The sequence below is a fragment of the Oncorhynchus clarkii genome, chromosome 20, assembly GCF_045791955.1.
Source record: "Oncorhynchus clarkii lewisi isolate Uvic-CL-2024 chromosome 20, UVic_Ocla_1.0, whole genome shotgun sequence".
Taxonomy (NCBI): Eukaryota; Metazoa; Chordata; class Actinopteri; order Salmoniformes; family Salmonidae; genus Oncorhynchus; species Oncorhynchus clarkii.
The window spans coordinates 38,488,312-38,506,189 of record NC_092166.1 but is presented as its reverse complement, the minus strand read 5'-3'; the positions used below and the strand labels follow the sequence as shown (position 1 = coordinate 38,506,189).

General features: G+C 42.8%; 1 protein-coding gene across 10 annotated transcripts in view; it reads left to right on the top strand.

Annotated features, from left to right (window-relative positions):
* Positions 1-17,878, top strand: part of LOC139376332 (transcriptional repressor p66 alpha-like) — a 59,612-nt gene that overhangs the window by 15,620 nt on the left and 26,114 nt on the right. For 9 of the 10 annotated variants that reach the window (XM_071118738.1, XM_071118739.1, XM_071118732.1 and 6 more), the window contains 2 exons: positions 11,734-12,252; positions 16,133-16,262. In XM_071118738.1, coding sequence (XP_070974839.1) covers positions 11,738-12,252; positions 16,133-16,262 — 645 coding nt within the window. In that variant the 5' untranslated portion in view covers positions 11,734-11,737. Of the gene's footprint in view, positions 1-11,064; positions 11,415-11,733; positions 12,253-16,132; positions 16,263-17,878 lie in introns of those variants that run through there. The other variant, XM_071118737.1, reaches the window with a different exon arrangement.

Here is a 17,878-nt window from a genome sequence, read left to right as displayed (position 1 = left end):
TAAGGAATCTTCATGTTCTTCCAGAACTTTTACTTTGGCATTAGATGGGCTTGCATTTCTGCTTCTGAGTGCTTCTGCCTTGGCCAATAGAGCAGCTCTTATCCTACTTGAAGTTGTGGAGGAAGCCTTTGAGGATCTCCTCGAGTTTTGTGACGCACTGTCATCGGCATCTATTTCAGGGTGATGTTCAGTCACCAGAGATTTTGCATCACCAACCCATTTATCCATAAATTCAACAAACCTTATCATTTTTGGGTCAAACCAATCCATTTGATCCCCACCCTTGTCAGCATCCGACAATAGAGTTTGAACGGATTTATGAAGCCGTATTTTTTTCAAACATTTTTTAATTTATTTAACCTTTTATTTAACCAGGAAGGGCTCATTGAGATTTGAAATCTCTTTTTCAAGAGCATCCTGGCCATGATAGGCAGCACCAAGTCATTACACAATTACAGACAGACAACATGAAAAACTACAGGTAATCTAGTAAAAAAAACTATAAAATTCACAAGAGTATAACAATAAAACAGCAAATTTAAAAACTTTGACAGGTCAGGGAATCAGCCTCAAATCCTTCATCAATGATTTAAAAACACCAATCGGGACAAGTTCTTCCAGTTTAAAAGTATTTTGTAAGGCGTTCCAAGTAAATGTCGACCGATTATGATTTTTCAACGCCGATACCTATTATTGGAGGACCCAAAAAGCCGATACCGATTAATCGTCCGATTTTATTATTATATATTTTTTTTTATGTATTTGTAAATATAACAGTTACAACAATACTGAATGAACACTTATTTTAACTTAATATAATACATCAATAAAAATCCATTTAGCCTCAAATAAATAATGAAACACGTTCAATTTGGTTTAAATAATGCAAAAACAAAGTGTTGGAGAAGTAAAAGTGCAATATGTGCATGTAAGAAAGCTAACGTTTGAGTTCTTTGCTCAGAACATGAGAACATATGAAAGTTGGTGGTTCCTTTTAACATGAGACTTCAATATTTCAAGGTAAGAGGTTTTAGGTTGTAGTTAATATAGGACTATTTTTCTCTATACCATTTGTATTTCATATACCTTTGACTATTGGATGTTCTTATAGGCACTATAGTATTGCCAGTTTAACAGTATAGCTTCCGTCCCTCTCCTGGCCCTACCTGGGCTCGAACCAGCAGCACATCGACAACAGCCATACTCAAAGCAGCGTTACCCATCGCTCCACAAAAGCCGCGGCCCTTGCAGAGCAAGGGGAATAACTACTCCAAGTCTCAGAGCGAGTGACGTTTGAAACGCTATTAGCGCGCACCCTGCTAACTAGCTAGCCATTTCACATCGGTTACACCAGCCATTAGGCTGATAGGCTTGAAGTCATAAACAGCACTGTGCTTGCAAAGAGCTACTGGAAAAACGCACGAAAGTGCTGTTTGAATGAATGCTTACGAGCCTGCTGCTGCCTACCATCGCTCAGTCAGACTGCTCTATCAAATCATAGACTTAATTATAACATAATAACACATAGAAATACGAGCCTTTGGTCATTAATATGGTCGAATCTGGAAACTATCATTTCGAAAACAAAACGTTTATTATTTCAGTGAAATACGGAACCGTTCTGTATTTTATCTAACGGGTGGCATCCCTAAGTCTAAATATTCTTGTTACATTGCACAACCTTCAATGTTATGTCATAATTACGTAAAATTCTGGCAAATTAGTTCGCAATGAGCCAGGCTGCCAAAACTGTTGCATATACCCTGACTCTGCGTGCAATGAACGCAAAAGAAGTTACACAATTTCACCTGGTTAATATTGCTAACCTGGATTTCTTTTAGCTAAATATGCAGGTTTAAAAATATATACTTCTGTGTATTGATTTTAAGAAAGGCATTGGTGTTTATGGTTAGGTACAGTCGTCCAACGATTGTGCTTTTTTCTCGCAAATGCGCTTTTGTTAAATCATCCCCCAGCGTTGCATCGATTATATGCAAAGCAGGACACACTAGATAAACTAGTAATATCATCAACCATAACTAGTGATTATGATTGATTGATTGTTTTTTATAAGATAAGTTTAATTCTAGCTAGCAACTTACCTTGGCTTCTACTGCATTCGCATAACAGGCAGACTCCTTGTGCAGTGCAACGAGAGGCAGGTGGTTATAGCGTTGGATAAGTTAACTGTAAGGTTGCAAGATTGGATCCCTCGAGCTGACAAGTTGAAAATCTGTCATTCTGCCCCTGAACAAGGCAGTTAACCCACCGTTCCTAGGCCGTCATTGAAAATAAGAATGTGTTCTTAACTGACTTGCCTAGTTAAATAAAAAATAAAACAATTTTTTAATTCGTCAAAATCAGCGCCCAAAAATACCGATTTCCGATTGTTATGAAAACTTGAAATCGGCCCTAATTAATCGGCCATTCCGATTAATCGGTCGACCTCTAGTTCCAAGCTGATGGCGCGGAGTACATAAAAGCCCTTTTTACCAAGTTCAGTTCGGACATTTGGAACAGTTAGCAGGATAAAGTCCTGCGAACGAAGAGAGTACCCACCACATTTCTGAACAATAAAAATTCCCAAATAAAAAGGTACTAAACCCAAATGGCTTTGTAAATAAACGTATACCAGTGACTGAGTCTACGAGTGACTAGAGAAGGCCAGCCAACCCTGGTATATAAAGTGCAGTGGTGTGTAAGGGTTTTGCAGTTTAAAATAAATCTCAATGCTAAAATAAAATCCCAACTTCCGATTAAATTTTTTTGTAAGTTGTTGAATATGCAATTTAAAAGAGGCCGTCATCAATTAAAATTCCAAGATATATATGAGTTTACAGTTTCAATCTCATTGCCCTGACATGTCGTAATAGGTGAAAGGTTCAGAGGTCTATTTCTTGCTTTAGAAAACACAATTATTTTAGTTTTGTCATTATTGAGGATAACCTGTTACGGCTGTTTCGACAACATCCGGTGAAATTGCAGAGCGCAAAATTCAAATTAAATTATTAGAAATATTTAACTTTCATAAAATCACAAGTGCAATAGACCAAAATAAAGCTTAACTTCTTGTTAATCCAGCCACCTTGTCAGAATTCAAAAAGGCTTTACGGCGAAAGCAAACCATGCGATTATCTGAGGTCAGTGCCTCATCATACAAACGCATAACAAATCATTTTCAACCAGGGAGGTGCGACACGAAAGTCAGAAATTACGATATAATTAATGCCTTACCTTTGAAGATCTTCTTCTGTTGGCACTCCAAAATGTCCCATAAACATCACAAATGGTCCTTTTGTTCGATAAATTCCTTTGTTATATCCCCAAAATTTTCATTTATCTGGCGCATTTGATTCAGAAAAACACCGGTTCCAACTCGCCCAACATGACTACAAATGATCTAATAAGTTACCTCTAAACTTGGTCCAAACATTTCAAACAACTTTCCTAATCCAACTTTAGGTATCTTAAAACGTAAATAATCGATAAAATTGAAGACATAATATACTGTGTTCAATAGCGGATAAAATCAAAGTGGAGCGAGCTGCAGGTCGGGCGCCCCAAACAAAAGAGTCCACTTGGCTTGACACTCACTCAGTCTGAACAGGGCTACTTCTTCATTATTCAAAAGAAAAACATCAACCAATTTCTAGACTGTTGACATCTAGTGGAAGCCATCTAACCAGGTGCCTCAGAAATCTAGTTTCCCATAGAAAACGAATTGAAAACACAGTGAACTAAAAAAAAAAAATTCACCAGACTTGTTGAGGTCTACAATTTGATTTTCTGAAATCTTGGCTGATTTCTTTTGATTTTCCCATGTCAAACAAAGAGGCACTGAGTTTGAAGGTAGGCCTTGAAATACATCCAGAGGTACACCTCCAATTGACTCAAATTATGTCAATTAGCCTATCGGAATCTTCTAAAACCATGAAATAATTTTCTGGAATTTTCCAAGTTGTTTAAAGGCACAGTCAATTTAGTGTATGTACACTTCTGACCCACTGGAATTGTGATACAGTGAATTACAAGTTAAATATTCTCTGTAAACAGTTGGAAAAATGACTTGTGTCTTGCACAAAGTAGATGTCCTAAACGACTTGCCAAAACCATACTTTGTTAACAAGGAATTTGTGTAGTAGTTGAAAAACGAGTTTTAATGACTCCAACCTAAGTGTATGTAATCTTCTGACTTCAACTGTATCTTGTTTCTTGTCACAAGTTCAGGAATGGTTAAAAAATCACAACATGCACTTAAAATTAACCTTACAAATAACAATGTTGGGTGATTTGGAAAGCCATAGCCAGTCAATAAATAATATAATAATACTCATAGGAAAGGTTTTCATCTTTCACAATCTGTGGATACTGTACGATTTAGAAAGATTATGTAAAACATCACTGCACAATTGAAAAATATATGGCACATGGAAACCAAACGAGGATGGTCTATGGTGATAGGTGGGATGGACTGAGGGTTGGGTTAGAGAGCTGAGGTCTATGGTGATAGGTGGGATGGACTGAGGGTTGGGTTAGAGAGCTGAGGTCTATGGTGATAGGTGGGATGGACTGAGGGTTGGGTAAGAGAGCTGAGGTCTATGGTGATAGGTGGAATGGACTGAGGGTTGGGTTAGAGAGCTGAGGTCTATGGTGATAGGTGGGATGGACTGAGGGTTGGGTTAGAGAGCTGAGGTCTATGGTGATAGGTGGGAAACAGTATTATTGGTAAAGTATTATTGTTATGTGACTGCTTTATATAAACGTACCATATACGCAATTTATGTATATGTAGCAAAAAAATCTGTAAAAAAACTAAAATATATTTCTCCTCCGAAGAGGGGGTTGGTGGAGGGGTTAATCATTTTAAAAAACAGCATTTGCCAAAATGTATTTATTCCATGTAGTTATTAAACCCGGTAACACACAATCTATTTATCGATAGCTTTTACACCCACAAGCCCTTTGTTCATTCATACATCCCACGTCGGCATTCCATCATTTCATGCACTCCTTGTGCTTTGTGTCACAATAGCCGTTTACTGGCGTGTGAAATCTATAGAGCGTACATTTTCCAACTTGATGTAGTGGCTTCCAAGTGTAAATGATCCACTGCCATAAGAATAGTTTATTTACGTTTCAACGCACATTTTTGTTCCTTTGTTCTCCTTTACATCCAGGGTCCTGTAGTTTGCCACACGTCTTCATTCATATATAAAGTCAACTTTCAGGAACAATGCAATGCCTTTTGTACATCAGTGTGTTATGTGTAAAGGATCATATGAAATGTGTTGGTAGTGGTTGAAAATTGTGTAGCCTCCAACCAGTGCTAGTACCCCCCCATATTGACTTTTGCTTCCCAGTAGAGTGGGTGGGTTCAAGAGGTCAATCATGGCTCAGGTAAATGAGCTTCCCATATTATGGTCGCTTATCTAAATAATAATGCATATCCTTCAAATGAATCGTAAATGATAAGTCTTGTTTAAAGGGCCTTTTGACTCCTTCAATCTATGTTTCCATATTTCCAAGTTCTATTCTTGAAGATCAAGGGGTATTCAATTAGTTGGAATGACTGGAAATCCGATTTTTTTTAATGTAAAGAAATATCCCAATCGTATTAATAGGCTTATCTGTAGTGGAAAGCTGTACGTTAGGAAAAAGCCAGAACTGAGCGATTTCCTCTAAATGGGTCAACTGCAAAGTCATAATGGGTATATTGTAAAAATTCTGAAAACAAGAATGAGCCTTTTTGTTGTCAATTTAAGGTTAGGGTTAAGCATTAGGGTTAGCAGTGGGGTTAAGGTTAGGTTTTGAAAAATCAGATTTCATGACTTGGGGCAGTGCAAGCTAGTGATGAATGATGATGAAAAACACTAACCTTCGCCTCCTCAAGGGAAACTAATCTAAAAGTAACTTAGTTTGGGTAATCCAAAATTTACATGACTGATTTCAATTTTGGACAGGTAAATCGTAACTCTAACAGATTACGTTTATAAAGTAACCTACCAGTTCTGAAAAACCTAGCCGTCAGCTATCAGTGTAGAATGTTGAAGTAGCTTAGAGGGAGGTACTGTAGCTCATCCAAGCAGCTCATTGAAATACTATACATTTTCTCTCTATCACCTTTTACCAACATACCATTGGACATAGGTTTAACAGGGTAAAGCCTAGGGTGAAAGGCCAGACTTTTGGCTCCTCTGTGTTGGCCCTGACCCCATACAGTCACAGGACTGACTAAAGGCGTCTTCGTGCTTCTCAACCAAATGAGTTTGTGCATATATTATGATGACATTTTGTGACGTTTTGGGCTTTGCTAAGGGTTTTTTCAGCTATCCGGGCACATGACATTTATTCTTGAGGCAAGCTAAAAAGTCTACGCCCTTTCATCTGTGATTGGTCAACAGTAGGGATTCTTCAATCAATTCAAGGAGGTGACTAGTTTTAATGCAACAACAAAAATGTCATTGTGAAATACTGCACCAGACATCTTAGTTAGCTGTAAAATTGCGTGACTGAGATCTCCTCTGCGGAAACGTCAAAATTGATGACATTTCTTGAGTTATATTAAATTAATTTTGACTATTTTGAGGAAGAATGGCATCTCAAAATGGACAAACAGTACTATTACACCGTGTTTCATTTTTTTCAAGCAAAGGTCTTTTAAGGGAGTATGCGAGCACATTGAAGCATGCTGATGCATTAAGACTTGGAAGATCTGCCGCTCACACTCAGTACGTAAAACCCCATCTCATCCGTTAGCTGATTAATTAGGCAGAAAGGGTTATTAAGACTGTCTTCATATGTGACAAACAATGTCTGTCTTTTTGTCTGTCATTATAGGCCTAAAATCTAGTCTGAAAGAGAAGATTAGACATATGGTTTAATACATAGAGAAGGGTTTCAGTCCCCCCCCCCCCCGTGTGTCTGTAATTTTTAAAGATCACATGTGTTTTAGAGGAGCCTTATGTTGGCAAAATGCCAGGCCCAACCATGATTCTAGAGCTATCATAACGTGTGGCTCTGCATAGATCCTTTGAGATGGGTCGAATCCCGCGGTGCGGATTGAAAAATGTCTTCCCACCAGGGTTAAGGTCTGTATTGGTGAGTAAACAGCAGGCTGAAGACTGATGTGGCTGCAGATGACAGCTGCTGAGATTAATTTTTTTGCTGATTATCTGATCTTGGAAAATCAGCAATATCATTGCAAGCATACCTACATCTGTATCCAATAGTTGGAATCAGCCTGTCAAGTAGCCTGTTTTCCTGTTTTCTCCATGTCGTGTGTTGATGATGTCCTAAAGTTGATACTTGGTTATCAGGAACAAAATTATATAGATATGATACTCAAAACAATCTTCAACATCTTGTATACAATTAGGCCTAGTTGGACAGGGACGTACAGAGATTGGGTGAATAGCGGAGTAAACAAAAATAGTATAATTTGGTCAGGAAGGACAAGATGTCACGGAGACAAAGGACTGAAATACCACAGAACAAACAGATGCAGTGATGCAGACGGAGACGCTGTGTTAACTCCTATTGGTCGGTGGTGGTTGTGCAGACACCCTCAGCGTAATCTGCAAAAGTCTGGTTTTCAGGGGAAAAGGAAGAAACCCTGTAACTTCTGCTTTTGGACGTGCCTCGCTGTTTACAGTCCCCGGTGAAACATGTTGCTTTTGGACGTGCCTCGCTGTTTACAGTCCCCGGTGAAACATGTTGCTTTTGGACGTGCCTCGCTGTTTACAGTCCCCGGTGAAACATGTTGCTTTTGGACGTGCCTCGCTGTTTACAGTCCCCGGTGAAACATGTTGCTTTTGGACGTGCCTCGCTGTTTACAGTCCCCGGTGAAACATGTTGCTTTTGGACGTGCCTCGCTGTTTACAGTCCCCGGTGAAACATGTTGCTTTTGGACGTGCCTCGCTGTTTACAGTCCCCGGTGAAACATATTGCTTTTGGATGTGCCTCGCTGTTTACAGTCCCCGGTGAAACATTGCTTTTGGACGTGCCTCGCTGTTTACAGTCCCCGGTGAAACCTGTTGCTTTTGGATGTGCCTCGCTGTTTACAGTCCCCGGTGAAACATATTGCTTTTGGACGTGCCTTGCTTTGTCACATATTTGTCACATGTGCTGAATACAACAGTGACATTACAGTGAAATGATTACTTACAAGCTCTTACCCAACAATGTAGTTTTAAGAAAAGTAAGTGTTAAAGTATTTACTAAAATATAAACTGAAGTTAAAAAATATATATTAAAAATAATAAATTGAAGGAAATAGAAAAATAACTTTGGGGTAGAAGCTGTTAAGAAGCCTTTTGGACCTAGACTTGGTAGCAGAGAGAACAGACTAGGGTGGCTGGAGATTTTGGCAATTTTTGTGGTCTTCCTATGACAATGCATATATAGATATAGAGGTCCTGGATGGCAGAAAGCTTGGCCCCAGTGATGTACTGGTCTGTACACACTACCCTCTGTAGTGCCTTGCGGTCGGAGGCCGAGCAGTTGCCATACCAGTCATCTGGTCAGGGGACCCATGCCAAATCTTTTCAGTCTCCTGAGGGGGAATAGGCTTTGTCGTGCCCTCTTCTCGACTTTCTTTGTGTGTTTGGACCATGGTAGTTCGTTGATGATGTCGACGCCAAGTATCTTGGAAGGTCTCAACCTGCTCCACTACAGCCCTGTTGATGAGAATGGGGGCGTGCTCGGCCCTCCTTTTCCAGTAGTCCACGATCATCTCCTTTGTCTTGATCACGTTGAGGGAGAGGTTGCTATCCTGGCACCACACTGCCAGGTCTCTGACCTCCTCCATATAGGCTGTCTCATCATTGTTGGTGATCAGGCCTACCACTGTTGTGTAGCCGGCAAACTTAATATTGATGTTAGAGTCATGCCTGGCCATGTAGCCATGGGTGAACAGGGAGTACAGTAGGGGACTGAGCACGCATCCCTGAGGGGCACCCATGTTGAGGATCAGCATGGCGGATTTGTTGTTACCTACCCTTACCACCTGGGGGCGGCCCATCAGGAAGTCCAGGATCCAGTTGCAGAGGGAGGTGTTTAGTCCCAGGGTCCTTAGCTTAGTGATGAGCTTTGTGGGCAATATGGTGTTGAACGCTGAGCTGTAGTCAATGAATAGCATTCTCACATAGGTGTTCCTTTTGTCCAGGTGGGAAAGGGCAGTGTGGAGTGCGATAGAGATTGCATCATCTGTGGATCTGTTGGGGTGGTGTGCTAATTGGAGTGGGTCTAGGGTTTCTGGGATAATGGTATTGATGTGAGCCATGACCAGCCTTTCAAAGCACTTTTTGGCTACAGACGTGAGTGCTACGGGTCAGTAGTTTATTTAGGCAGGTTACCTTGGTGTTCTTGGGCACAGGGATTATGGTGGTCTGCTTGAAACATTTTGGTATTACAGAATTGGTCAGGGAGAGGTTGAAAATGTCAGTGAAGACACTTTCAAGTTGTCCCTCTCCTTGAAAGCGGCAGCTCTACCCTTTAGCTCAGTGCGGATGTTGCCTGTAATCCATGGCTTCTGGTTTGGGTATGTACGTACTGTCACTGTGGGGAAGACACCTGCTACATTAGGTTATTGTGCAGAGGCCTGATTGTGTGTTGTTATTGGCTGATAACTGTTGTATAAGAGAGCCAGCGGTCAACTTCCAAAGGTGATGGTGGAGATGATGTTGGTGATGATAAAGATCATGCCGATGTAGACCTGGTAGCCTAGTGGTTAGAGCGTTGGGGTTGCTGGATTGATCTGTCGTTCTGCCCCGGAGCAAAGCAGTTAATCCACTGTTTTCCGGGCGCCGAAGACGTGGATGTCGATTATGGCAGCCCCCCGCACCTCTCATATTCAGAGGGGTTGGGTTAAATGCGGAAGACACATTTTCAGTTGAATGCATTCAGTTGTGCAACTGACTAGGTATCCCCCTTTCTCTTTCCTGTGTGTAGCGAAGGGGGAGAGCTTTCTGATGGACATATCATCTTGGTGGATGTGTGTGAGCTGCCATAGAGATGTAACCTGATACATGTCTGCCATTACGTCATTCAGATCCTTCCCTGTTAAAAAGCTGAACTGCCCTTGGGCCGGCTGCTGACGTGGTCAGCTTCCACTACACTCTATAGACAGTGACACTGCACTTTTCACTGTAACAATAGGATCAAGTAGACTTTAAACCAGGGGTGGGAAATGAACTAAATATACTTTAAAATGACTGAAACCAAACGGTGTAGAAATGATAATGGACTTACGTTCATAGACAGTCGAAAATGAGTTTGACACTAATCGAAAGTTAGTTTTGCGTTTTCTGCCCTAATAGATGAGTTTAGGATTTGAGGAGGGTGAGCTGATCCTAGACCTGTGCCTTGTCGGCCCTACTGCCTAGGGCCTACAGAAAAGTTCTACCCAGAGTTGTAGTCTTGACAGCAGCAGACATGAGTGTGCTTCAGTATTTTGGGCGATTTATTCCTCCCTCCTTCTCTTTTTTTTCTTCCCTCATCTTCCCGGCAGACGTGTGTTTTGGAACACTACCTCCCCCCCCCCCCCCCCCCCCCCCTCTTTCCCCATTCCTCTCGTCTCGTCCCCCCCCCCCCCCTCTCTCACTCCCTATCCCTAATACAAGCGTCTGTTAGTGTAAAAACTGAGTTTCTGTTCTGGCCCTCAAAGGGTTAAACTGCTTCAGCCTCTCTCACTCACACACACACACACACACACACACAAAATCACTTGCCATCCGGTTTAGACTGGTTCTTAGAAAAAGTGCTTTGTGTCTCCCTATGAATCCTGGGAAGGGTCATGTGTGCCTCAGTGATGTCAGAGAGGTTGAAAACAACTTGAGTCAGCTTTCTTTTATCAGATGAGATGTGTGAGCGCGTTTGTGTGGCCCAGGTACAGCCATGAGTGTGGCAGTGTGTGCTGCATATTTGCCGCCATAACTACCCTGTTCTGAGAAAAGGAAAAAGGAGGGTGGTGAAAGGGTTAATGTGGCAGTTTTTTTCCCGAAGCCGTAGCTTCCTGCTGTGCGTCACTGGGCAGACAAGGGGCCTGAGTGAGTGAGTGTTCTGTTTATTTATGGAGGACAGCAGTGGGACCCCAGTCCACATGTATGACGCAGGACACAACTCCTCACACTACTGTCTGTCTGTTTCTTAGTATGACTGTGATTAGTCTTGGAGTATCTCCTACAGACAGTCTAGTCTTGTCTCAGTCTAGTCAAGTCTCTCAACTTCTTGTTTCCTGGCACCTCCTCTGTCTGTCTGTTTCCCTATCGCTGTGTGTGTAAACGGGAGGTAGGGATTAAGACCCGCTAGCATCTGGGTAGTGGGCACCAAGGTGGTCATGTGTGTTCCAATCCCATAGCCATCGGTCGCATTGACAGACAAGGGAGAGGAGAGAGCGAGAGAAAGAACTAGCTACTGTAAGTCTGTCTCCATTCTGTTCCACAGGACAACATCGGGAGCCCACTTAGCGAGCTTAATAGAGAGGGACTGAATCTGGCGTTGTGTTTTGCCTTTGTCCTCAGTAAATGCTTCAAGGTCAGCTGGGCTTTATCTCTAAAAAGGGATTCACGGTCAGCTATGCCTGTCCAAGTTCTAGAGACTTTATGTTTTACAACTGATTTGAGGTCAGCTATACCCATCCTGGTCCAAGGCTGTATGTATGCTTTACTGTCTATTGTTGTCAGCTTTGTCTATTCAAGTGAATGTCTGACCAAGTCTTCTTCTGTCTCTTTGTAGGGGGATGTCTGAGGAGGCTGTTCGCCAGACGCGCAGTCAGAAGAGGGCGCTAGTGAGAGAAGTCCCTCCCACTGAGTCTGACCGCAAGAAGCCCAAACTAGACCGGACAGAGACTGGAGCTCCAGACCAGGATGATGAGAGCTCAACTAAACCGAAACCACAACCCGAAACCACAAAAGATGACCTAGACCAATTTAAACATGTGGTCATGCCTGAGAAGGCACCAGAACTACCCAAGTTAAAATTATCGCTAGTGTTACCATCCCAACCAGCAAAGGAGCCAGAGCGGGACCGGGCCCCGAAACGGTCAGATCCAAGCTTAGACAACTGGACTGAGAGGAATGACCACAGCGACCAGGTCAGGGTGAAGAGTGAGGTGCCTCTTGATGGGCGGAACAGAACCGTGAAGTCTGAACCGATGGTGGCTAGTGGTATGATGACGGCAACGGAGGTGAAGGCTACCATTAAAGTTGAGGTCCAGACAAGAGAGCAGGCGCTGGACATGAGCACCTCTAGAGGGTGAGACCACACTATTTATTATCCTAAAAACTGATGTGAGATCAGCTCCTTTTACTATAGTTCTAGTACCATTTACTCTATGCCATTCAAAACTGACTTGAGGTCAGTTTCACGGTCTACTCAAGTAGTTTCAAGATGGCACTTAGTTAGTTTTAGAATTCTGTTCTGACTGAAGTCAAGTCTTTAAAACCTGTTTGGTGTGTGGGGGGGGGCATAGTGTGAGATCAGTGAGAGTATGTTTTTAAGAAGATTTTGTAATTGTTATCTAAATTGCTTTTATTGAACGGAGTACCTACTATTGGGGGGGAGGTGCAGTTTTTAAAATATTGTTTTTCAAAAGAAAACGGTCCTTCAAAACTTCCAGTGTCTGTCCCTCCCTCCATTTCTCCTGTCACCACCTGAACCCTAAAACTCCCCTCCACAAAATGAAGCCTGTGTTGTCACAAACCGGTTCCAACCAGCCGTTGCCATGGTTTCCACTGTGGAAGGAAAGGGGGACGGACGTGAGAGGCAGGGTCACATGATGATGCCTGAGTGGAGGGTCATGTGACCTGCTTTGGATGAGTGATTAATCCACAGGAAGTGGTAATGGGGCGACACACACACACTCTCAAGGTGCTAAGCCCTGGGGAGGAGAAGGCTGCGTATTGTAATGCCCACTTCTGAGGATTGACAATCTGTCTCATTCGAGTTCATCATTTACTCTACATTTAACTTTCATTTTCCAATCTAAACTGGGTTATTCATATCCATAAATGTTTACAGCAATCCACATTTCATTGATGCTGATCAAACTCAAACAGAATGTCATTAGACTAGCGGCAACTGGCAAGCCCACAGAAGCTTCTGGACCCGGGTCGGACATACAACAGATATAAACTGGTAGCCTTCCAATACAAACCCTGCTACTCCTTATCAAATCAAATTGATTTGTCACCTGCAGAATACAATGGATGTAGAATTGACCATGAAATGCTTACTTACGAGCCCTTTCCCAGCAATGCAGAGTTAAGATGTATGACAATTTGCAACAACAACAATAAAGATAGTAACATAATAAAATAACAATAATATACAAGGAGTACCGGTACTGAGTCAATGTGCTGGGGTTATGAGGTAATTGAGGTAATACTGTGTGTACATGTAGGTAGGGGTAAAAGTGACTAGGCAATCAGGATAGATAATAAACAGTAGCAGCAGCGTAATGAATAATGGCGCCGGAGGGGATAGCTGCCGTTTTACGGGCTCCTAACCAACAGTGCTATTTTGTTTGTAACTGATTTTGTACATAATGTTGCTGCTACCGTCTCTTATGACCGAAAAGAGCTTCTGGATATCAGAACAGCGATTACTCACCTCGAACTGGACAGAGATTCTTTCTTTAATGAGTCTGACGCGAAGGATTACCCGAGACCAGGCCCAAATCCCCGTCATCAGCTTGAAGAAATGATGGAAATAATTGGCGAGTGGATAAACCGCCTTTACCATCCGTTCTATTGGCCAATGTGCAATCACTAGAAAATAAAAAGTGGATGATCTTCGATCGGGACTATACTACCAACGGGACATTAAAAACTGTAATATCTTATGTTTCACCGAGTCGTGGCTGAACGACGACACAGAGAATATAGAGCTGGCTAGGTTTTCCATGCATCGGCAGGACAGAGCAGCTTCGTCTGGAAAGACGAGGGGCAGGAGTGTGTGTCTATTTGTCAATAACAGTTGGTGCGCGATGTCAAATATGGAATAAGTCTTGAGGTATTCCTCGCCTGAGGTAGAGTACCTCACGATAAGCTGTAGACTACACAATCTACCAAGAGAGTTTTCATCAATATTATTCATAGCCATCGATCTACCACCGCAAACCGATACTTGCACTAAGACCGCACTCAACGAGCTGTATAAGGCCATAAGAAAATGCTCATCCTGAAGCGGTGCTCCTAGTGGCCGGGGACTTTAATGCAGGAAAACTTAAATCCGTTTAACCTAATTTCTACCAGCATGTCACATCTGCAACCAGAGGAAAAAACAGAGACGCATACAAAGCTCTCCCTCACCCTCCATTTGGCAAATCTGACCATGATTCTATCCTCCTGATTCCTGCTTACAAGCAAAACTAAAGCAAGAAATACAAGTGACTCGCTCAATATGGAAGTGGTCAGATGGCGCAGATGCTATGCTACAGGACTGTTTTGCTAGCACAGACTGGAATGTGTTCCGGGATTTATCCAATGGCATTGAGGAGTATAGCACCTCAGTTACCGGCTTCATCAATAAGTGCATTGACAACGTCGTCCCCACAGTACGTACATATCCCGACCAGAAGCCATGGATTACAGGCAATATCTACATCGAGCTAAAGGCTAGAGCTGCCGCTTATAAGAAATCCCACTATGCCCTCAGACAAACCATCAAACGGGCAAAGCGTCAATACAGGAATAAGATTGAATCCTACTACACCGGCTCTGACACTCGGTGGCTGTGGCAGGGCTTGCATACTATTACGGACAACAAAGGGAAACACAGCTGCGAGCTGCCCAGTGATGCAAGCCTACCAGACCAGCTAAATACATTTTTTATGCTCGTTTCTAGGCAAGCAACACTAAAGCATGCATGAGAGCACCAGCTGTTCCGGATGACTGTGTGATCACGCTCTCCGTAGCCGATGTGAGCAAGACCTTTAAACAGGTTAACATTCACAAGACCGCAGGGCCAGACGGATTACCAGGATGTGTACTCAGAGCATGCGCAGACCAACTGGCAAGTGTCTTCACTGACATTTTCAACCTCTCCCTGACCGAGTCTATAGTACCTGTTTCAAGCAGACCACCATAGTCCTTGTGCTCAAGAAAGCGAAGGTAACCTGCCTAAATGACCACTGCCCCGTAGCACTCACGTCGGTAGCCATGAAGTGCTTTGAAAGGCTGGTCATGGCTCACATCAACATCATCATCCCGGAAACTCTAGACCCACTCCAATTCACATACTGCCCCAACAGATCCACAGATGATGCAATCTCTATCGCACTCCACACTGCCCTTTCCCACAGATCTAGGGAAGGGTAACAAAACATGTCTGCAGCATTGAAGGTCCCCAAGAACACAGTGCCTCCATCATTCAAAAAAATGGAAGACGTTTGGAACCCACAAGACTCTTCCTAGAGCTGGCCGCCCTGCCAAACTGAGCAATCAGAGGAGAAGGGCCTTGGTCAGGGAGGTGACCAAGAACCCGATGGTCACTCTGACAGAGCTCCAGAGTTCCTCTGTGGAGATGGGAGAACTTTTCAGAAGGACAACCATCTCTGTAGCACTCCACCAATCAGGCCTTTATGGTAGAGTGGCCTGATGGAAGCCACTCCTCAGTAAGATGCATATGACAGCCCGCTTGGAGTTTGCCAAAAGGCACCTAAAGGACTCTCAGACCATGAGAAACAAGATTCTCTGGTTTGATGAAAACAAGATTGAACTCTGGCCTGAATACCAAACATCTCGTCTGGAGGAAACCGGGCACTATCCCTACGGTGAAGCATGGTGGTGGCAGCATCATGCTGTGGGGATGTTTATCATTGGCGGGGAGTGGGAGACTAGTTATGATAGAGAAAAAGATGAATGGCGTAAAGTACAGAGAGATCCGTAATGAAAACCTGTTCCAGAGCGCTCAAGACCAGTGCCAAGTATGTAGCGTCATATCCAAGAAGACTCAAGGCTGTTATTGCTGCCAAAGGTGCACCAACAAAGTACTGAGTAAAGGGTCTGAATACTTATGTAATATTTCAGTTTATTCATTTTTATTAATTAGCAAACATTTCTAAAACCTGTTTTTTCTTTGTCATTATTGGGTATTGTGTGTAGAATTAATCACTCTTTTCTTCTTTGATTAGCGCTTTAAAGAGGGAGAAGTGTTCCCTGTCCCCAGACGATGATGTCATTGTCCTGTCGGATAATGACTCCTGCAGTCCGCCAATGAACGGCTTGAACCACCTCAAGGAGCTGAACACAGACCTACTTATGGTTAGTGAAAGAACTATACCAGTACCCTGAACTTTAAGTCACTGTTTCTACCCAGTACTTAATCCTGCACCTTCGAGACTGATGCCCCATGTACATTGAACACTGGTCCCTTTAATAATGTTAGTTTTTTAACCACTTCATATGTACAGCACATTCGGAAAGTATTCAGACCCCTTCCCTTGTTACGTTCCAGCCTTATCCTAAAATGTATTAAATTGTTTTGAAATATACCATTTACTTAAGTATTCAGACCCTTTACTCAGTACTTTGTTGAAGCACCTTTGGCAGTGATTATGGCTTTGAGTCTTCTTGGATATGACGCTACAAGCTTGGCACTAGTGATGCACCAATATGACATTTTTGATATCCAATATTTTCCTTGCCAAAAAAAAAACGATACCGATATTTCAACTTTTAGCGGCCTTTTAAGCATTCTAGTACAGTTTAAATAGTTAACGCACACACATGGACACAGCGGCCTAAGGCACTGCATCTCAGTGCAAGAGGCGTCACTACAGTCCCTGGTTCGAATCCAGGTTGTATCACATCCGGCCATTATTGGGAGTCCCGTAGCGCGGCACACAATTGGTCCATCATCGTCTGGGTTTGACCGGGGTAGGCCGTCATTGTAAATAAGAATTTGTTCTTAACTGACTTGCCTAGTTAAATAAAGGTTACACACACACACACACACACACCACACTGACAAAACAGTTATTTTGTTAGGATTTACATATGTCCCAATTACCAGTAAAACATCATCAAAACCTATTTCTTTCACTGTGCTGTTTCATTGTTCATTTGTTCAGTCTCAACCAGGATTTCATCATTTGTCAAGCAGTGAAGTTTCAGCTCGGTCTGTCCGTGGCCTCTTCCTCGGTGCGCACGGTCACTGTGTCTGTTTCCATCTTGTCCAGCTGTGTCTAACATTCCACGTAAACCCTGTTTCTTGTCTGCATCGAAGTAGCGGTCCTTGTACCTAGCATCGAGCATAGTTCACAGCCTGTGAACCATGCTCTTGTTCACAGCCTGTGTCGGCAGTTTTGTTGAGCAGGCGTTTCAGTGCCATGACAGAGGGTATCACATCTGCTGCAGGCACAGTTGATGAGCTTATTTCTCGAGTCAGTTGTTCGAATGGAGCTAACTAATGTGTTCATGTTTCCAAGTTTTCAAACACCATTGAAATGGCAGCAGCGGTGTGACAACCAGCACATTCATGAGCATACAATATGACTTTCCTCAGTACGAAATCCTCGATGACCCACTGTGCTGTCAGACTCCGCATGCCCATGGGGCTGATATCGCTGGTCCAAGTGTCAGTCGTGACGCTAATAGCAGTGACGCTGTTACTGTGTAACTCCGGTAGGGCAACATCTGAAAAATAGCGCACTTGGTCACCCACGACAGAGAATGGTTGTCTGTCAAGGACAATGAATTCCGTTATCTTGAAGTTAATGGATTTCGCCATTGAGTTGTCTCTCTGAAATTTTCTTACTCTTTCAAATGACTGCTGGACTTGTTGACTGCTCGAACCACACAGCAGACATTCTGGGTTAGGTTAGGAATGCTGTGTTGCACGTTTTACGTTATATAGGAATGCATGTCAGCTTTAACAT